General features: G+C 38.7%; 1 protein-coding gene across 1 annotated transcript in view; it reads right to left on the bottom strand.

Annotated features, from left to right (window-relative positions):
• The window catches only part of LOC122700636 (leucyl and cystinyl aminopeptidase), a 95,393-nt gene that overhangs the window by 11,117 nt on the left and 61,129 nt on the right, over nucleotides 1-23,147 (bottom strand). Inside the window, exons 7-13 of the mRNA XM_043913680.1 lie at nucleotides 22,457-22,570; nucleotides 20,914-21,048; nucleotides 15,662-15,793; nucleotides 13,169-13,329; nucleotides 11,528-11,616; nucleotides 4,972-5,155; nucleotides 3,216-3,372 (exon numbers count right to left, since the gene is read on the bottom strand). Of these exons, the coding sequence (XP_043769615.1) occupies nucleotides 3,216-3,372; nucleotides 4,972-5,155; nucleotides 11,528-11,616; nucleotides 13,169-13,329; nucleotides 15,662-15,793; nucleotides 20,914-21,048; nucleotides 22,457-22,570 (972 nt within the window). The remainder of the gene's footprint in view (nucleotides 1-3,215; nucleotides 3,373-4,971; nucleotides 5,156-11,527; nucleotides 11,617-13,168; nucleotides 13,330-15,661; nucleotides 15,794-20,913; nucleotides 21,049-22,456; nucleotides 22,571-23,147) is intronic.

Below are 23,147 nucleotides of genomic sequence, written 5' to 3'. Positions count from 1 at the left end.
TTGTGAGATGTGTGCAGGCTCGCAGTCACCGGGAGGGTGTGAAGTGGTGGGAAAAACCGCTTGCCACGCTGGCTGGGGTGCAGGGAAGCTGACTTGTGCGGATGCCCCTGCGGGGTACCCGCACCGACACACGCTGTCTTCCGCCGGCCTGACCTTCTCAGTGGCATCATGATGGCACTATGACAAATGAAAGAGTGACAAGCTACTCACAACTGTCAAACAGAAACAAAGGAAGAACGAGAGACGAAAAAGAAACCTCCCACACTTGCAAAACCATTAACAGCAACAACAAAAACTCAGTGGAGAAAAATGGCAACCACCCTTGAGAATTTATACTAAAATGAAGAAAGCGGTGGGGAAAAAGGCACTTCAAAACACTGGAAGCGGGGGAAACCGCAAGTGATGCTGTAGCCAATCCCTGGGCGTTTACTCCTTTGCAGTTATGGGGTGTAACTTTCTTACTTACGGCCCATACCCAAGAGTCAAGGGGAAGTCCCCAAATTGTTGATTTTTAAGTATATTTCAGGGGAATTCACTGGTGGTCCAACAGCTTGGACTCAACACTTTCACGGCCAAACCCCAGATTTGAGCCCCGATTAGGGAAGTAAGGTCTGACAAGCTATGTAGTGCAGCCAAAAAAAAAAAAAAAAATCAAATGATAACATAAAAGACTATTTAAAAAATAATAGGGAGAGGGAATAAATTGATGAGTCATACAATGTACATACATGCAGTAAAATGCAACAACAATGACACAAAATGACTTTAAAAATAAAACAGGGCAAGATGCTGGCACTTATGTTATTTATTACATTTTGATTTACTGCTTTAATTTTACACTGATGTTCCCAGGGAGTTCTTTCTTGGGTTAGCTGAGCTTCTTAAAAGTGAACTGTCAACTTTTATTACAAAAGGTTTATCCCACCAATTCCTCATATGTAAAAGGATGACAGAGTTATAAGTGATGAAACAGGAATATGGCTGAGATCAGATTTTAGCATCAGATGTGAACAATCTGACACAATTCAAATATGCCTCCAGACTCTACCCATCACATATCAGAGCAGACATCACAAAATGTGATATATAGGTAATATGTGTTATACGGGTCTGTGTAGCCTACATAACAAAAGGACCAATAAATGCATACAATGCTCTCATGACACTAACTTAAAAAATTAATTAGACATCAGTCTTAATCACAAACACTACTTAATGATTGGATCCGAGGTCTCAGAAGGTTCTGCCATCCCAATCTCATCTACAGTGGGTCACATTTCATATTTGAGAATTTTGATCCTACTCGAATGCCCTAAGATCAGAACAAGAATTTTAAAGAGAGAGTTTCTCTTCCTGAATTAAAGCCATCATGACTTTTAACTTTTAACTGTCATAACTTTAAACTCATCACAACTTTTAACTGTCATGCCAGTCAAGTGCATGAAGACGTACAATGGTAAAGGTCTCATAAACACACACGAAGCCTCCTGTTTGGATTCTCTAACCACCAGTCCCCTGGACGGTATGTTCCGCCACGTTCTGGATAAACACATACCTGCCCGGCAAACTGGAAATCATCATCTGAGATGAAGATGCAGTTAGCTGAGTGTCACAGCAGGAAGCTATTCAGAAGATCTAACTGCTGGCTGAGTTCAGCATCTGTGCTTTCAGCACAGGGACAGCCTGAATTAAGTACCAAATGCCCCCTGACACCAGGCCCCCAACACACGGATGGAGAGAGGCAGGCAGAAGAGTGACTTTTGCCATCATGATGTTTACCAAGCCTTCAAACTGTTTTAATTTAAAATATCACTGTACAAGAGGGGAAAATATAGCAAGAAACAGCTTTGATTCTTCCAATAAAAGGGTATCCTCTGGTAGATGACAAGCAAGAACACATTAAAATACGGCCTTATAACACAAAGAGGAGGGTCTGGCATGAAAGCGATCTGGGTCTGAGTCTTCAGCTTCATCATTCACGAGGTAAGCGACTTTGGAGAAATTATTCAGTGTCCTCATCTGTGTTAATGAGGGCAGAGATATCTATCTGCTGCTGCGTGAGGGTTAAACGAGGTTATCTGCATTAAGCAGTGAGCAGGGTGTGCAGGGTACAGTGAGCACTGAAATGTACTTGTTCCACTCACTCATTCATCCCCCATTTACTGAGGGTCACTGTGGGCCACGTCACACTCCAGGGGCTGGTTTCTATTAAGGTTGGTAGTTGAAAGCCTTATGAAACAGAAGAATGATAAAAATCTTGGTAATCAGAAGATACCTCAGAAATCATCGAACTGAAGCGTCTCACTTATGGGTAGGGAGCGGGGCTGGCTGCTTGCAGGTCAGATCAGAAACTTGTAAGGAAGGGGCTTTTCAAGCTCTGTATGGCCCCCCACCATTAACTCCCTCCCCGTCACTGAGGATTTTTTTTTTTTTTAAGGTGCAATCCAGCCCCTTCCTTTTACCATTGAGGATGCCAAAATTCTAAAAGACTTATTCTAATTCCTGGCCCATCACCTTATTTTTCCTGAAAGCTGCCTTTTGCCTGGTCTTTGGAAAACCTGACTAGTTGGTAAAGCAAACCTTGTTGTCTGAATGTGGTTCAGAGAATTAGATAAGACAAAGAATTCGTCACTCCTTCTTAAGCTTCTAAATACACAGTCAAAATTTAATACCAAATTGTCTAAAATAACAACTGTTAAGACCAGGCAATTGGTTTTAAAAAAGGTAAAACAGTCTCCAAAACCAGTAGTGCTTTGCAAAGAAACTTATATTAACCAGCATCACCATCCTTAATAAGATAGTTATCAGTGAGGACCCCCAAAACCGAATAGTCCCACTACAAACATAGTTGTCATTTTATAATGACCACCAGGAAATTAATGGGGAGCCCTACTTTGCAAAAGGGCCTATTCCAAGCATTTATTATATGAAAATAAACCAAGAGTTGAATAGAGAAATTTTTCATGTGACCTCATTTTGACAGCAGTGTCAGAGGTCTATATACTTGGATATTCAGACATGAATACATCATGCTAACCCTTTATCAACTCCTCATGGTAAGAAATGACATGTTGATTCAAAGTTAAGATTTCAGCACCAGGAAAGTGATGAAAATGGAATATAACTGCTTTTTCAGTCTATAACTGCTGAAGGGAACATGAATAACAACAGTAAAGGCAAGCAACACAGAGAACTTGGCAAAAAGGCAGACTTACCACCAATCTTGAGGCCAGATCCATGTGCCCGAGTTTGTCAAGGAGGTTATAGATGAGTTCTGTCTGGATCAGGGCTTCAGAGATGGGTGCAGTGTAGGTCTCATTTCTAAGATAATCAATCAGGTCAAAAGCTCTCTGAAGAGACACTTTGCCTAGACTAATGGGTAAAAGAACAAAAAAGTAAATATGCCAGAAAAGTAAATATGCCAAAAAAGTATGCACACTGAGAGAGAAGCTATGGCTAGATGGGGGAGCGGGGATCCTGAAGACCTAAAATTTAAGCTTTGAGTGGTAGGTATTCTATGGCTCCATAGTCTTTAGTGAAGTGAAGTCAAAGTCGCTAGTCATGTCTGACTCTTTGCAACCCCATGGACTGTAGTCTGCCAGGCTCCTCTGTCCATGGAATTATCCAGGCTAGAATATTGGAGTGGGTAGCCATTCCCTTCTCCAGGGGATCTTTCCAGCCCAGGGATCAAACCCAGGTCTCCCACATTGCAGGCAGATTCTTTAACCATCTGAGCCACCAGGAAAGCCCGATATTCTGTAAAGTTAGACTAAATATCTTTGATTAAGTTCGCGTGTGCGACTCAAGGTTAAAGACACCTTTCAGGAGAAAGATGAACAACAGCTAGTTATTTGTTCTATAAGTCACCTGTAAATTGCTACTAATTCAGGAAAAGTATCATAACATTTTAGATGAGAAATGATGAAGTGTGCCAATTTTACTTATCATTAGTTACTTATATTGATCAGTGGCAGAAAGAGGATCTGAATCAGAAAGTAATTTGTTATTTGTATGGGAATTTTGTCAAACTTGTTAGGGTGAGGGCCACTGTGAATTTATGGTGAACACCTTTTAAAAATTACCCACTTGACAGAAATCACAACATCGATGGCTGAGATGGTGTGAGGTCACCATGTGACAGGAAGGTCAAGAGCAGTCAGAAGGGACACATTTGGGTGTTCCTTGGTGCTAGGGTTTCTGTCTTCCTTGGGCTTCCCTGGTGGATCAGAGGGTAAAGCGTCTGCCCACAATGCGGGAGACCGGGGTTCGATACCTGGGTCGGGAAGGTCCCCTGGAGAAGGAAATGGCAACCCACTCCAGTATTCTTGCCTGGAAAATCCCATGGACAGAGGAGCCTGGTGGGCTACAGTCCACGAGGTCGCAAAGAGTGGGATACAACCAACCGAGTGACTTCACTTTCTTTCTTTCTTTTCTTTGTGTGTCTAGACCCACTGACGACCTAAGTCGGTGATCTTCCTCTGCAGAGGACATCGGTACATGAGCTCACTGCCATTCTGGGCTTTGGGCTTGTGTAGCTTGGGGGGCAGCTGGGGAGGTGAGTGGTACGCCAGTTCTCAAGACATGCCTCATACGAGCCTCATACGAGCACTAAGCTTTACACTGAAAGCACAGGCTTCTTGAAAAGAATTCTCTCGTGAAGTAAAGCAAACCCTGAACTTCTGTATCCATTTATTCAGCAAATTCATGCATTGTGCTTGTCAGTATCTACAGTCTTGAAACATGATTTAAATCTTATAACTGTTCAACATGCTTGTGCTGATGCTTCTAGATAGACAAGGGATATGTCTTCTATCTTCTCAGTTCTCCAAAGTGAATTATACCTACCACCTACCAGGCAATACATGCTGGCTCTTTTCAACTGCTTTTCTTAAATGTCCTTTTCCTCAAGAACATTTATTTAAAAAAAAAAAAAAAAGAAACAAAATTAGACCCAAGCCAAGCATACTCTACCCTGCAAGTTCAAAGATGTTGTTGATGAGGTTGGCTCGATCTTTGTCACTCAGCACATAAGGATTTATTTTCAGCTGTTTGATCAGCGCTTCCCAGTTGTCGTCTGCGTAATGGACAATGTAATAGCCAGTCATGTTTGTATTGACCTTGATCCACTGCACTTCTTCTGTGAGATTGATGACACCTAATACAGACCAAAAAATGAGAGAGAGAGAGAGGATAGGGAAAGAAAAGTATTAAGTGAATACTCTGTTTCAGAGTATGGTATTATTTTTATATTTTAAAATATTATATTATTATTTTATATATTAATATAATAATATAATATTTAATATATTAAATATTGTGATAAATAAATATATAAACAATATTATATATTATTATTTTATATTTAAAATATTTATATTATTTCTACTGAGAAACTAAATGTCCACCCCCCAGGGCAGTCCTGTTCATGTTAACAAAGATCACCACCCATTCACTTAACAAGTCTTTATTTAATGGTAAAGAAGGCACATGTGCCTGCCCTCCTGGATCTTACAATCCAATGTAACCGGTGAGTAGGGTGTCAGACTAATGTTGTCGGATGGAAACAGAAAATGTGGCATTCTGTAGAAGACAGGGTAGAATGCTTCACCCCCGAGGGAAGGTCAGGAAGAGATTTCTTGGAAGAAATGACATGACCGTTGAGACTTCAGGATATACAGGTATTGTGAGCCAGGCAAAGAGGGACTCTTAAGTGTTCAAGGCCCAGAGAGAAAGTGTGCGTGGTATCCGTGCACTGAAGTGGCTCCCAAGTTCACGCTGGGAGTGTGTGCAGGGTGTGGCACAGGGGAAGACAGTAAGGAAGCTGTTTAGTATATAAGATGTGTTCCCTCTGGGCCTTTTGTCTTTGCTTATGTTAACAGAGAAAGGACACAAGAAGCCATTTTGAAAAGTCACATAATTCAAAGATAGCAAAATAAACATTAGGGAAGAGCAGATGTCTCATGAGGCACAAATAAGAACTAACTGAGTTAAAATAATAGAAAGCTGATAATGTACTTTCTGGACCCCTACCGTTACATTTTAATGCCGACAGAATTGTTAGAAATTTATATGGAGTGATTTCAATTAATATGCAATTAATAAGAAGCTAAAAAAATGCAACCTTAAAAATAGTACTACAAAAGTTGACTGCAACTTTTAAAATTACTAACCAGGAAACGTCCTTTACAGTTTGCAATGAGGATGTGAATTTAAACCAATAGTTAGGGGTATGCTTCTAAGCATCTTAAGGTTTCATATTTATTAGACTATAAACCCCATGGGTGTTATTTTGTTTACTCCTAATCTCTCAGTACCGAGAACAATGCTCCTAGCAGGTACTCAGGAGATACTTGGTGCATTAATGAATGAATGAGCAAAACGATTATGTCACGATAAGTGGTTTCAAACAAATCTAAATAAGGTTTGCAGCTGTTTATGATGTAAGTTTTCTTCCCCACTTTAAAGTGGGGAATGCAGTTTTTTAAATTAAAAGAGAAAAGGGGAGTAGAGATAAGAAAAATCATCTAAACTCAAACAATAAAAGCATCATGGGTATATTTCCTACCAAGATTTTTCCTATACACATTTTAACTGGATTAGTATTTAATATACTGGATCTATGTACATCATTTTATACATTATATTATGCTGCTTTTTCACATACCCGATTCCATTTCCTGCCATTTTCCCACTGCCTTCATATGCAGGATTCAAAATCTTAAGGATGTTTTATTTTGGGACATACCACAGTCTAACCCATCTTTTATTTGGAAATATTTAGGTGGTTTTAAAATTTTTACTATCATAATAATTATATAAGAGGGTTTTTACACATAAAATGCTTTGGAAACACATTTAAACCTTTTAGTACTTGAAATCTAGGACTGATCAACTTCAAAAACATGAATTATTTCAATTTATCAGATTTTCTTAACACCTTAGTTACTCTAATTCTGAGACTGTCAAAGAGTTTTAAGATGTAAAGACTTATATTCTGATCATGTCTTAACATGACATATCAGATAATCAGTCTTTTTCATTAAAAAAATTCATACTAACTTGTTTTATTGCTGATATGGCAACAGATGGAATGGATTATCACATTAATCAGGTTTATTCCTTTTCTAAAGCAGAATACAGTTCTAAGGAATATTCACGTTGGTAAGAGTAGCTGCTCCGAGTGGATGTATTTTTAACAAACCTACGACTAATGAAATTAACTTTAACAGTAGCTAATGCAAAAATATCAACACTCTCTAGGTCACCAAACAATTTCCTACAGGGCTTTTATCAAGAAAGGACCTTGGGAAAAAGAACCGAAGAGCTTCAAATCTCCCTTTCCCAAAACAGGAGGCGAGGAATGATAAGCATGGCAATTTTCCCATTGGATGGAAATAGGAAAATATTGAAATACAGAGTCTCTCGGATGATAAGCAACTCGCTATCTTGTAAACCTAGCCAGGTCCAGATGGCAGAGAGGAGGAACAGAGCTGGGAGTGTACTTGAAATTACTACTGTCATTTTGATGACAGAATATGAAGCAGTGCAGCCAACAGCATGGAAAGGAGAGTTATCATTTAAAGAATCAACATATTAGTCTCTTTCAGGTCTTCTGAATGATTCACAATAGAGGACCTTAAAACCACAGGTATCAAAAAAAAAAAAACAGAAGAGCTTTGCACACAAGGGAGGTAACTACATCTTGCAGTGGATGAAGCTACTCTCGTATGTTTTTAATTTATCATAATCATTAACAGATTAACAGTTCAATTTTCACAGTCCATTGAGTAGTAAAAAAAAGAGTAACTCTGATGTTAAATGGCAGAAGCCCAGATTAAGTAATCTAATAGTGATTAAAAAAAAAACACTTGTCAATGAGTTATGAAAATCAACTACTGTTTTATAAAGAAACATTAAAGCACAGAAACAAACAAAAAAAATACGTTTTTACTACAAAGCTGCAAAATTTCCTGTATGGCTTGCTCCAGAGGGGTAGCATGATACACACAGTTGAACTACATCCCCTCCTGTTCAAAAGCATTCCTTTTTCTCCAATACCCCTTTCTTCCCCTTTATTTTATTAGGGGAAAAAGGCAAGAGCAGAGAATCACACATGATAAATATCCTGTCCTAACTATACACCCTTCCTCCTTTTTTCCAACTGTCTTTCATTTCAGTGCCATGCCCTTTAGTTTCAGAAAAATGTTTATGGCACAGTGATATCCTTTTAGAAACATGAATGCTCCAAGTTAGATTTAATATAAAAATTTCCTCTAGTCAAAGAGATTAGGTTCAGAAATAAAATGGAAGAAAGGGAGAGGTAAGGGTGGGGGAGAGGAAGGAAGAGAAGGAACAAGGAGACACTTTGGTGTAATTTCCTCAACAGGTGGTTTAGAAAAAGTCCTGTTTAGGCCCTTCTTATGCACAAAAGCTATTAACCATTCAAAATCCATGTACGTGGGAGAAAAGTGACCAAAATATTGACCACATATAACGTCTACATTTTACTGAACTAAGGGACTAACCCAGAAACCCTGGCATTAGAACTCATGAAAATAGACTACGGATTTAACAAACCACCAAGTTACCACATTGTACGAATGTCACAACGGCATAAAATAAGCTTCTGATGTCATCATCTGTGCTCCATTTCTTTTGAGAAAAGAGAAGACTAAAATTCAGTGAAACCAAAATTGGTTCTTCACAGGAGCATCAGGAACCAAGAAGACCCAACTGTTGTCAGGGTCAAACACCATTTGTGAGGACAGACATTTGCAGTGCGGACTTTTCAAAACCTGAACTGCGAGGAATTAAAACTGCAGCTGCGGTAAGGTAAATAACACGGCTGAGAAGAGGAAGTAGCAGACACTGCTTTCGTCATGTATTGCCTCAGTTCCACCTCTAGATTAAACTGGTCACATTATAGTGCATGTCATAAATTCCCCTTTACTAAGAATATTTTCAAATGAAGAGAAACAGAAGTTGCCATTTCACCAAGCATTGAATGCTGTGTTCCTAGAGCTTTTTACAGTGACATTTGAAATTGAGTCACTCCATTATAAACTAAAATGTATTTATTCAATAAGTTTTTATGCGCCTACAGGGTGCCAGGACTGCAAAAGTGACTTGTGGAACTAAGATCTCCACGTTCAGTGCGGGGATACATCTCCTGTGGGGACAGATATAAGTAAGTGGTTCAGTCGTAAAGAATCCGCCTGCCAATGCAGGAGACTAGAGTTCCATCCCTGAGTCAGGAGGATCCCCTGAAGAAGGAAATGGCAACCCATTCCAGTATTCTTGCCTCGGAAATCCCACGGGCAGAAGAGCCTGGCGGGCTATAGTCCCTGGGGTCGAGAAAGAGTCAGACATGACTTGGGGACTAAACAGCCACAGTATATTAAAAGTAGAAAAGTAGAAAATATCATTAAAACATATAAGGGAGGCATCTAACCTATCTTGGGATGAAGGAAGCTCCTTAGAACAAGCAGTAGGTGAGCTGAGATTGGAAGAGTGAATAGGAATAAAACCAGGGAGTCAAGAGGCAAGAGTGTTCTTCCAGGACAGAAAACAGCATGTGCAAAGGCCCAGAGACAAGAGGCAGCACGCATTCTTGAGCTGCTGAAACAGTTTTTGTGCAGTGGAAGAAGAGAGTGCTTAGAAAGAAAAGGTTACAGCAGGAAAATATGGGCATGACTTTGGGGTGTGAGTCTCAGAGAGAGTTTAAAAAGTTGACATATGAACTGAGCCAAAAAAGTAAAAGGCTAATAAAAGCAGATTTCTTACTGTCCAGTTATTTCTGATACCACCAAAAATGTATATACTATTGAGAGGTTTGCAAAATTTCTGTATTGGTCCTTTTCAAAAATACAAGATGGGGTAATTTGTTCTCTCTTAGGTCAGAGACCCCTTGCAAGGCCCACTGAAAGTATGAGGTTTTGTTTTTAACCAAAGAAGGCAGGAATTTCTTGCACCTCCAGCTATGCTGTGTTAATCAAAGATATGATGACATCATCAATTGTACTTAATGTTTTAAATAATTACTGTAGCACTCCAGTTAGAACGAAATGAAACTGGTATGCTCATATAGTTCAATTGGCCTTATAAGTTATTACCACACACAAAAAAGGGCAACTTGGAAATATCTATTAAACCACAAAAGGTAACACAGTCGTCATTTTTGAGAAGCGTTCTTATGAAAAGGTTCATATAATGGGAAAGCATTTAGAAACTCAGATTTTATTGAGGCATTTTTTAAAATAGATACAAATGGTAAATCAAGTGCCCAACAGTAAAGATTAAGTCAATTAGTGAAAGTTAAGATATTAGTACAAAAATCACATGTACACAGCATCAACCCACGTAAAAAACTATTTTAAAAAAATTACTAGAAAGAAATAGTCATCAGAGTAGTTACAAGAGAGTAATAAAATTTGTTTTCCATCTTCTGGATTTTATGTAATGTGGATACGTTATGCTTTAAAATTATTTTTTTTCATTAGTAACATTAATAATGATAACTAACACTTCTATAGCACATAACATGTGCCAGGCATTATTCTAGGTGCTTCATATAAATGAACTAAATCCTAACATGAACCAAATGAACTAAATCGTAACACTATAACTTTAGTACAATTAATCTCTCCATTCTATAGCTTAGGGAAAGAGACTCAGAGAGGTCATATAACTCACCTAAAATCGTATGATTGAACCAAGCAATCTGGCTCCAAAGTCACTTTGTCACTAAGCTATACTTCCCTCTCAACTATAGAGGGCAGAACACCAGATCCAAATTCAAGAAATTTTCCCTTTCCATGAATCTTAAGTATCACTAATGAGTCCTGCAGAATGCAAGAGCCTCAGTTTTCAGGATGTAAATTAAGATGCTACATGGCGTGGCACTTGGTGGTATTTAACAGATGGTCAGAAACTACATTTCAATTTCTTTTTATAGACCCCTTGTGAGTCTGCATATACAATCTGTACATTTTATTATCACCCTCCACAATCATACTTTCTAGTCCTATTTTCTCATCAAAAAATGTATACTATGTCTACAGGACATCTTGTAGTAACTATTTACTACAACTCTGCATCATGAATCAACCTTTGTCATGCCTAAGAATCATCTAGGGTGCTTATAAAAAAGTAGTGGGCCCAGTCCAACCCAGAGAGAGTGGACAGCAGAGTATCCTTTGGAAACTCATCTTCTACTTGTTACTTTGTAACATAAAACAGTTATCTCGGATACAAAAACACAGCATTTGCTTTTTTCTACCTCAATTGCTAGCATATTCAGTGGTTTTTCATACCTTATTTCGCATGATTAAGAAAGACCAGTTTTATGTACGATATTGCATACAGAATCAATCTCACTTTAGTCATACTTTCTGTAGGTGTCTCATAGGACCAGCTCACAGAGCTGTGCACATTGGAAAAGTGTCATCTCCTTTCTGCTGCCTGGTTAGCTTTTTAGAAAATATGTTGTTTCTAATTTTTTATCAGAGAAGTGTTAGAAGAGTCAAACCTGATTTCTTGTCCAGTAGTGATACTGATCGATGCTTGGAGTAATTTCTTCCATCAGTGATGTAGGATAGTGGAATATGCCACAGAGAGCTGTAATAAAAAGAAAACACTGGAAGATCATTAACTCTTTCCAATAGTTCAGTCAGTTACACATACTTTGTTGAGTGGTTTCTCTTTTGGCAGGAAGGTGACATTTTTCAAGCTATTCCCAGAAAGGTATAATCTTGTTAGGTTTTCTAAGAACTTATGATTACAAAACGTTTAAAAACACTCTAACCTGAGGGTGCAAAAGAGATTTGTTGCTGCTGTTCGGTCACTAGGCTGTGTCTGACTCTGTGACCCCACGGACGGCAGCACACCAGGCCTCCCTGTCCTTCACTGTCTCCTGGAGTCTGTTCATGTCCATTGAGTTAGTGATGATATCTAACCATCTCATCCTCTGTCATCCTCTTCTCCTTTTGCTTTCAATCTTTCCCAGCATCAGGGTCTTTTCCAATGAGTTGGCTCTTTGCTTTAGATGGCCAAAGTATTGGAACTTCAGTTTCAGTATTAGTCCTTCCAATGAATATTCAGGATGGACTGGTTTGATCTCCTGGCTGTCCAAGGGACTCTTAAGAGTCTTTTCCAACATCACAGTTCAAAAGCATAGATTTTTTGGTACTCAGCCTTCTTTATGGTCCAACTCTCACATCTGTACATGACTACTAGAAAAGCCAAAGCTTTGAGTATATAGGTCTTGGTCAACAAAGTAAATGTCTTTGCTTTTTAATATGCTATCTAGCATTGTCATAGCTTTGCCTCCAAGGAGTAAGTGTTTTTGTTTTGTTTTTTTTAATTTCATGGCTGCAGTCACCATCCACAGTGATTTTGGAGCCCAAGAAAATAAAATCTGTCACTGTTTCCACGTTTTCCTCATCTATTTGCCATGAAGTGATGGGAGCAGATGCCATGATCTTAATTTTTTGAATGTTGAGTTTTAAGCCAACTTTTTCACTCTCCTCTTTCACCTCCATCAAAAGGCTCTTCAGTTCTTCTCCACTATCTGCCATTAGAATGGTGTCATCTGCATATATAAAGTTGTTGATATTTCCCCCACTAATCTTGACTCCAGCTTGGGATTCATTTAGCCTGGCATTTCAGGCAATGTATTCTTCATATAAGTTAAATAAACAAGGTGACAATATATAGCCTTGTTGTACTCCTTTCCCAATTTTGAACCAGTCAGTTTTTCCATGTAAGGTTTTAACTGATGCTTCTTGACCTGTACACAGGTTTCTCAGGAGACAGAAAAGGTGGTCTGGTATTCCCATCTTTAAGAATTTTCAGTTTGTTGTGATCCACACAGTCAAAGGCTTTCACGTAGTCAATGAAGCAGAAGTAGATGTTTTTCTGGAATTCCCTTTTCTTCTCTATGATCCAACGAATATTGGCAATTTGATCTCTAGTTCTTCCGCGTTTTCTAAATGCAGCTTGTACATCTGGATGTTCTCGGTTCGTGTACTGCTGAAGCCTAGCTTGAGGGATTTTGAGCATCACCTTACTAGCATGTGAAATGAATGCAGCTGCACAGTAGTTTACACATTCTTTGGCACTGCCCTTTTTTGGGATTAAAGAGATAGTAGGAGAGACAGTGGGTTCTCACCTTGCATCTGAAGGCTGAATTTCAGGCTTAACATTTAAAGAGAATCTTTCCTGTTGTACAAGAATTTGCTTTCCTTTTCTCTGAACAGTCACTAGAGGAAATCCTTTCTGCAGGGTCCAGGTTTTCATCATTTTCTTTACATCTAGTGTTTTGTTTGTGACCTACAGAAAGAACAGATTATTTTTCTCAGAGATTAAGAGTCTAATTATAGTATCTTTCCCTCTTTCTCTACCATGATGCAGCAATGCTGAGTTGAGTTTACATTTCTACTCTAGATAAATGAGCAATTGCTAAAAAGAAAGTAACCTGGGCTAGAAATAAGAGAAAACTAAAGAGAGAGGCAGCACACGTTGAAAAAGGCAGCACAGATGCTATAAACTGACTACGGGTACATTAAAATCCCTCAGAAGGTACAAGCACTCCTTTAGGTCACAGAGCTACTGTTTAGAAGGTCTGACTAAGGACACACAGGCGAGAAATCAGAAACACTGCTACTCATTGCTGTTGGCCAGCTAGGTCCAGAGTTCTCTTTACTCCCCAGACCCGCTGCTTTTACAAAATGGTGTGAAAGTCGCTTAGTCCTGTCCGACTCTTCGCAACCCCATGGACTTCTCCAGGAAGTCAGTCCATGGAATTCTCCAGGCTAGAATCCTGGAGTGGGTAGCCTTTCCCTTCTCCAGGAGAATCTTCCCATGCCAGGGATCGAACCCAGGTATCCAGCATTGCAGGTGGATTCTTTACCAGCTGAGCCACAAGGGAAGCCCTTTACAAACGGTAAAGCTCATCTTTTTAAGAGCTCATCCTGTGGGAGGGCCTTAGAACGGGAGCAGCAGCCGCTGCAGAGGAGTGAAACATAAACAGGTCGGCTGCCTGGACTTTAGGTCTCTCCAGAAAACAGTGGTAAATGTTTTTCCTAGACACATAGCCCTTTACCCTCAAAATACATGAATTGATCTATAAAATCTAGAATCAGTGTCAAAGGTTCACAGGCCCTCTAAAGCTTACTGTCCCTAAGACATCTGGTATCAATGATTAAGAAGCAATTTTTGAAGCAGGTGAGTTAAATTTATGATTCAGATTATTTTTCGAGATTATACATGGATCTGAATTGCAAGCAAACTCAAATCATCAAGTACTTAAAATGGTATGATCATTTGGTAATATCATGCCACTATGACTGGCCTTACCTCAGTCGATGTACACCTACTTATTTAAAGCCAAAAAGGATGGAGCAAATCTTCTTAAATGCACTGTGATACTAACCTTACATGTTCAATGGCTCTGATCTATTTCTTTCGGGACAAGGGGTTGGGAAGAAAACAAAACTGCCCCAAAGAAAGGCACTTCTGGGTCTTTGAAACAGAATTGAAATGAAGAGGCCAGTGCATAATTGATGCTGGTGCTGAAACATGTGACGATGATATTAGGGGCTAGGTCAGGATAGGAAAGCACCATGATGCAAAAGCTGAAGTCAGCGAGGAAGGCAGAAATACATTCTAACTGGCAGGAGATAATACATTGAGTACAGAGTAAATAATGTGGCTTTCAGTTGAAATGCTGCTACATGATAAGAAGAAAAACGATGATTTAGAAGCAACTCTTAGGTGATAAGGACTGATCCTTCTTCTCAAAGAGAACTGACAGAGTAAGGAAGATACATCTTCTGGGAAAAGAGTTAACAACTAGAAGGTATCAAGTTTCAGATAAGGCAAGGAAGCAGAGTGTACGGAAAAGCTTCAGAGCAGGGGTTCTTCACCCAGAAACCATAAAACTTTGAAACTGTGTGTGACACTTTGCCTCTCTGTGGATTTTGGGGGGAATATGTCCATAACTTCCATCAAACGTTCGGATATGTCTGTGATCTTCCAAAGCATGAAAAACCATTGATCTAGATGAGGGGAACAAATTCAAAGGCTTATAAAGGCTACGCATCAGCATGTGTGCGTGTGACGCAAGCTGGCTTCAGGCACTGTTACGAAGCACAACTTGTAACTAATGACACTGTTTGTTAGAATCTGGAGGCACAAGCAAATGCCAGCAGCAAGAGGATCCGCGGGCAGAGCTCAGCTGTGGGCACCAGGCTGCGACATGTCATCTACCGCACTTCAGTGGCGTCGGGCCAGCAAAGACAGGAGGAATCACGGGGCAAAGCGTAGAGCAAAACATTCATGAATGGAAGGTAGAAAAACGGCAAAAACATCAGAGAGGAGAACTTTCCTACAAGGTAGGAAGAGAGATTAAGATCCAGACTAAAGGTGCTTACACAAGGCCTCACGCAATTTTTTGGGGGGGCAATTAAACCCAGTACTTCCATTTCATGACTTTTAATTCTGTGGTCTTATTCATAAACATTTATATACTAAGTTCCATTCCTTTTTCTCTTAAAAACTGTCCTTGGTACCATGGCTTATTTACATAGCTGACAAAAATATTAAATACAAGAACCCCTCTCTTCTTACTTCAAGAGCTAAATAAAATATCCAGGTCACTTACCTCGTTAAAACTATCCCACAGGTCATCACTGTGAATGGATGTATAGCTATGATTATGCAGATAAAGAATAATGGCATGTTGAAATATATCTTCACTAAGGTAAGTTTTCAGCATCAACAATAGGGAAGCTCCCTATTCCAAAAAAAAAAAAAAAAAAGTGAAAAAGGGAAGAAAATAATAGAATACAATAGGTTTACAGAAATAAGAACCTAAAATTCAAAATACAATCATTCTAAGCACATACTTTAATAACCCAGTTATGATTCTCTGTTATCTTGTTTCAAGCAACCAGCTGTGGACTATGGTCAAATTGTCTTAAAAATTATTTTAAAGAATTTCAGAAAGAATTAATTCTTCAAAAATTATTTTAAAGTAGTTGAAAAATAAAAATGCCTATGTGCACTAATTCTTCTGTGGGCCATTTTGTGTAGTCTATCAATTACTCAATGTTTCAGTGTTAATGTTAAAAAGTTAAGGGCTTACACATATATTTTTAACTTTAGAAACTGCTGAATTTTCTGTGGCATCCCCACCCCTACCCCCTGGGCTTGAAGGCCCAGCTGACTTCATGGGCACATGGCTGGAGACAATAAAGGAGCTGAACTCTCAAACGTCTCTTTGCTAGAGAGTACATTAATTTCCAGTTTTAAGGTGTCATGTTTCTGAAGTAACCAAGATCTCTCTTCTTCTTGCAGAGTCACTTCAAATATGTTCGGAACATATGAAGGTGTATATACGTAGTAAGCACACACTAATAATTTATAATCAGACGTGGAACTATTAAGGCCACGCTATATTGTGATGCATGTCACCATCCCCAATTTTAAAACAGCAACCGCCTCCTCCACATTCAAAAGCAATTTATATCACACTTCCTGCACCTGCTATAGAGATGTATTTATTTCCTCTTCTAGACTGTAAGCTAATTTAGGGGAAAACTGAAGCTAGGAGCTCAACTCCTATGACTAAAATAATGCCTACTACATAGAAGGCACTCAAATGCAAAAAAATTCTGAATGAATGAATTTCTGATAAAAAATGCAGCAATGTTAAGTCATCAAGATTACAAGATACATATAACTGAACTTAATACCTATTACTCACTTATTTCTGTATCACACTTCAGTGGTATTTGTTCTATAAATTTAAATAGTCATTCTTGTTCCCAATAGTCCCCCTCTCTAGTGTAACACTGCAACACTCCATTAGGAAAAACAAAAAAACACCCAGCAGTTCTCATTTCAAACAAAAGATGTGCTTCCTTTCCTTAACCTCACGCCTCCTCCAGTTATCACCGTATTTCCTGTTCCTCCTTTGGGAAGTCAGTTCTTCAAAAGAGCTGTCTGCATTTGCCATGTTCATTTGCTCTGTTTCCATTTCCTCTTGAGCCATCTTCCAACCATCATCATTCCACTAGAAGTGCTTTTATGAAGGCCACTGGTGAACCTTACAGTGTCAAACCAATGTCACTTCTCAGGCTCACCCAACGAGTAGCATTTGATATGACTGATCACTCACTCCTCCGTGAAAGTCATCCTGCTCTTGGCTTTGGCACGTCACTCCTGATTCCTCCCCTGTGCACTGGGCATCCCTGTCTGTCTCTTCTGCTGCACCCTCCTTATCTTCTCAAGGACTAACTTTTCGTGTCCCTGACATTTAATCTTCAGACTTCTTTTCTTCTCTAAAGTCACTTCCTTGTTGATCTTCTCAACCACAGGGGTTTTACATGACCCCCAAATTATATATCTAATCAGACTTTGCTTCAATTCCAGACTCATATCCAATTACACGTCTACTATCTCCACTTATGCACCTTAAACTTACTCAAAAATTGACCTTTTTTTCCCCTTTCTTGTCCTAAATATACTCTTCCAATAATCTCATTTCAACAAATAAAAACTCCATTTTTCCAGCTGATCAGGCAAAAGTTTTGAAGTCATCCTCAACTCTTCTCTTAACTCAACATCTAATCCATTAGCAAATTCTACTGGACTAAACTTCACAATATATTTCAAAACCAAACATGGCTTATCATCTTCACTACTATCACCTTTGTCCATGCCACCATTTCCTTGCTACTGGTCTATTACAACAACCTCCTAACGAGTCACCTTGATTCCACGTGATGTTGAAGGCTGACTTATTCCAAAAATAAATAAATAAATCATACTAGTACTCCTCTCTTCAGATGGCCTTTATTCCACTGTGCATAAAATCAAGGTCCTTACCAAATCTAATAAGATGATCTACAATGATCTGGCCCCTTATAATCCTTCTCACTTCATCTACTACTTTCCTTTGCATTTATTCCTCTGCAGACACCTTGGCTCCTTGCTGGAGCTTAAACGTGCCAACCAATCTTCATCTCAAGTCGTGTGGGTCCCCAAAACAAGTCCCAGATATGGTGACACGGTAGAAGGACTCACAGGACCAGGGCTGAGTATGCAGTCATATTCACCACCATGATTTATTACTGTGAGAGGACATGAAGCTAAATCAGCTAAGGGAAAAGTCTCATGGGGTGAACAAGTACAAGCTTCCAAAAGTCCTCTGCAGGATGCGCTTAATTCTCCAAGCGACAGCTTGTGACAACACATACGAAATATTGGCTATCAGGGGAGTTCCTCAGAGACTTGGTACCCATGATTTTTACTGGGGGCTAGACATGCAAATATCTTCTGCCTATCAAGGACCAAAATTCCAGACTCCCAGAAGGAAAGCAGATATTTACCATAAACCACACTGCTTGCACAAACAGTGTAGGCACAGTGAATCATTCTTATCAGGGAATAGTGAGAAAGTGAAAGTGAAGTCGCTCAGTCGTGTCCAACTCTTTGCGACCCCATGAACTGTAGCCTACCAGGTTCCTCTGTCCATGGGATTTTCCAGGCAAGAATACTGGAGTGGGTTGCCATTTCCTTCTCCAGGAGATCTTCCTGACCCAGGGATTGAACCCAGGTCTCCCGCATTGTAGGCAGACGCTTAATTTGCCAGAAATTAGCCAAGGTCGAGCCTCACAATAATGCCTTTCTAAGGATAGCGGTCTCAGGCCTACTACGCTAACTGATGTCTGCACACAAGCCCTGTGCACTGGTTACACCCTCTGCCTGGAACATTTCCCCCTAGAAGTCCACATGCCTCGTTCCCGCACGTCCTCCAGATGGTATTCAAATATCACCTTATCAGTGGTCTTCCCCAGCCATCTATACAAAGCAGCCTTTCCCTGTCATTCTCATTTTCCTTACTGTGCTTCATTTTCATATTCGCACTAACCACCAAACACAGTCTCTTTCATTCATTTGTATTATGTATGTCCCTATCTCTGACCCCTGAAATGCAAGCTCCATGGTACAAGCGACATAGTCCGCCTTCTTTCCTGATCTATTCCTGGTACCTAGGAAAACACCAGGGATGTGGTTGGTACTTGTATAATTTGATAAATGACTGAATTATCACAAGGAAACATGCATCAGAATTAGGCTTAAAGATTATGAAGATCAAACAGAATATGGCTGCAAACACATGACTTACTCTCAAACACTGGCACTTCTCACACACAATAATGGTCAATTATCCAGCAAACTATTTTACTCAATTCTGTGGATGGGACATTTGCCAGATTCCCAATTCTGAAATAAGTACCCACCACACTGACAGGCATAAGGTATATTATGGAAGCAACATGCTTAGAAGACAATGAATTCTAGGTTCGGAGGGTAGGGGGTCAGAAAAAGAAAGAGCTCTATAACAAGAGATCCTGAAATAATTGTTCTGTGTAAGAAAAGCACTGCAAGTTGTAACATTTCCTTTATTGGTAGGTCCAGTATGGGCTTTAAAAATCACAACACATGGCAGTAGCTCTAATTGGAACGTATTTCATATAGCTAACCGAACTCCTGATGTCCTCATTTAATAACAGCAGTACCATTCTCTCTGCCAGTCAGGCTTGAACCTGGAAAACACTTCTGCCTCCTTCTTCACCTGCTTTGACCTATCACTAAGTCCTTTAAGCATTTCCCTCCGCCCGGGGTTTTCTTCCACACCCATCAGTTTCCTTCCACTCTCACTCCTAATTTTAAACTTTTACCACTTCATGCTTTGACTTCAGCAGCAATTTCCTGATTTTAGGTCTCTCTCCATTTAAACTCTATTATGTAAACTGAAGCAAGTTAATTTTCCTAGTCACTTGAATCTCAAAGCCATTCCTCTATTTAAAAATCTCTTAAAGCTTCCCACTGATTATAGAAAAAGTCCAGATTCCTGATGGCATTCAGGACCTTCTACAACTGAGCCCCAACCTACCTTTCTCATCTCTCCCTACCCCACATGTGGCTTCCACTGCAAACATTTACTCCCTAAACAAAAATTCCCTGCCCGTTAGTATTACTGATTCTTTCTCCGCAAACCTCACTGTGCTGTTCTTGCCCTATTCTATTGTTCCCATTGCTCTTTATTTATATATTCTTCCTATTATTTAGTTTCCATGTTCTTCCAAGAAATTTCTCTCCATGATCCCAGGCAAAAATACTCTGTACCATTCCCTTAGCACATATTCTTTCTTACTGCTTCACAAGTACTCCTGACCTAAACTCTGAGTTTCTTGATGACATGAACTGTAACTCATATGCTTTGTATATCTTCTTCTCTGTTCAGGATGGTAATTCAATTTATTGATCTTGATCTGGTAGCCAGACTAAGGAGGCAAGCAAACTTAAAATTCAGCCCTCCTTCCCTACACAAATGTGATACCCCCCTCTTCTGTTCTCTGACTACGATGATCCTAATCAGGTGTTTAAATTTCTGTTTTTGCTTTACCTCCATACCTGCAGTCTGTGTTTCTAATTCTACAACAGAATCTTCAATTCTTAAAAATCTCCTTTTGCTTACCTGTTTTGGCAATTCTGACTTTGGAACACACTTCAGTCCTGAATAACATAGCCAAAGGTTTAGAGCCTCCCCTGGACATATTCTGCCTATAGATCTGGACAGTGATTCAACTTTAAAAGATGTATTACTATAAAGTCTGGTTAACTGGCCAGAATACTAGTTAGAGAACTTAAGAGACAGAGAAAGAAAGAAAAACATACATCAAGTTAAGATCAAGATTTAAATAGAAGCAAACACCTTAAAGTTTAACAGGAAATTGAAAATAATACTTTGTTTAATCTCTGAAATAATCTAAATCAGGCAGCTTGCTTACATATGAAATTAATTTGTAACCCATTCCAGGTACTTTTTGTGCATGGAAATACCTTAAAATAGGAAAGAAAATCAAACATTTCTTCAATCTGTTCTGAAGACTGAACAGACGATGATGATATTGGATGGGATGAATTCAAGGAATCTCTTTTCATGGTTTTAAATCGAGCATCTAAGAAATCTTCATACTACAAAAAATGAAACAGAATAAAGAAACTATGAACAGTATTAAAGACAGGCAAGTTTAGTAATTATTGATAGGAATTAGACTAATTACTGTTTAAGGTCTTTATAAAACAAAATCAACTAGTTTCAGTAAACTTTAGAAATAACCTGTTGAAGATGTAGGAACAATGTGACATTTATGCATATTCCTTTAATTAAAAAAAAATTACAACCTCCACAAAAAAGTGTTTCCTAAACAACAGCACAAGGATAAATTAAGAGTTTATTATTAAAGCAACCAAATGCTAAATCCAGATGTTCAAATGATTATTTAAAAATGGCTAGTGAATATTTATAAAATAAAATATGAAAAAAAAGGGAACTGCTCCTTAACTTGCTTTCTCATACATAATCCAGCTTTTCTATTGAGATAATATACATTTCCCTTAACTGAGGTTATTCTTAAGTAAAATATGTCTTAAACAGAAAGAAGTCTGAGAGTTCAACAGACGAGTTCCTCTAGAATATATACTAAAAGCTTTTAAACATTCTGGGCACCACCAAGTGGTGAAACTGTATATCTCTTTGTTTAATTAAGAACCATACCCAGATTTACATTACTTTGCTTATTAATAGTCTAACTTAAACCGAGTTCATTTTACCATTTGAAATCTTTGAATAGGCCCTAGGCAAAAATTTCAAACTGAAAGCTCTGAGTACTCGTCTTTTGAAGCAATGTTGGATCATATAATCAAGCTTAATAGAAAGTCACAGAATTCTACAGTAGAAAGGGATCCTTATATTCTTCCATTTACTGCTTGAATTATTCGGCAATACCTGTCATATGTGACCTGTGATGTGTGCTGAGTCGCTGAGTCGTGTCCGACTCATTGCAACCCCGTGGACTGTGGCCCACCAGGCTCCTCTGTCCATGGGGATTCTCCAGGCAAGAACTCTGGAGTGGGTTGCCATGCCCTCCTCCCACATACGACCTAGTATGTCCAAATCTCTCTAAGGAGAAGTGATAATAGACAGCATTGCCACAAAATGTCTTAATTTCTTCTCTATAAGTAGGATAAAAAGTTTTGCTTTGCAAAAAAAAAGAAAATGCTTTTCAACTCTATTTAAATTCCTTAAAGCACAAGGGCCACATTTATTAAACATAAAATTTAGCAAAGCAATTTAAAATGTTCATCTTAATAACAAAGTATAAGGTAGTTTCACATAATTTTCGCTTTCTGAAATACATCAGTAACTAAAAGCACAATTTTCACTGTCAAATCTCAAGAGGTATAGAGATCAGTAACATGGGTCAGTTTTATTGTATTTTTCTAGAAATATTTTCATTGCTCCAAATGCATGGAAAATACACGTTCAGTATGATTGGTTCTTCCTGGCATTCACAGTAGGCCTAACAAACAGTGTACTTACACTGGAGAGCTCTCCAAATATTTTTTCCAAAGAGAAATACTCCATGAATGTAGCAAAACCTTCATTTAGCCATACATCATTCCACCACTGCATTGTTACCAGATTACCAAACCACTGCGGGGAAAGAACAAACAACTAACCAACTTCACATTCTCAAGAATTTTCTAATAGTTGAATTGTCAGATTAATCACCTATAATCAGATTACAATTACTTAAAAGTATATTTATTGTAGTTAAAACAAACTATATTCAACTTTAAGTCTTACAAATAAATTGTATTTGTAATATAAATTTACTTTAAAAGTAAAACTGTATACATTGAATAAATTCACTTTTAAAGTAAAATTATAAATTTAACATTTTACCTTAAATAAAACAAACAGGACAACTGGCTTATTTATCAGTTTAACATACATGCTGCAAACTAGGAAGACAAAAATTGTCTTTAGTCACCTCATTAAAACATTTCCTAGATAAATTCCTCTACTTTCTAATATCAAGATAGTAATATTATTTTCCATCATGTCTACAATCATCATGACAACCAAAAAATGAACGTCTATATGAGGGATGTTCCTACAGTCAGAGAGTCTGGACTGCGTGTTTCTCTGCCGTCACCCACATTGAGTATCTACGTGATTCAGAACAGAATTTAAATAATATTCCCTAAGAAATTTGGCATGCATACAA

The sequence above is a fragment of the Cervus elaphus genome, chromosome 9, assembly GCF_910594005.1.
Source record: "Cervus elaphus chromosome 9, mCerEla1.1, whole genome shotgun sequence".
Classification (NCBI taxonomy): domain Eukaryota; kingdom Metazoa; phylum Chordata; class Mammalia; order Artiodactyla; family Cervidae; genus Cervus; species Cervus elaphus.
The sequence above is the reverse complement of the archived record's forward strand: the minus strand, read 5'-3'. Positions and strand labels throughout refer to the sequence as shown.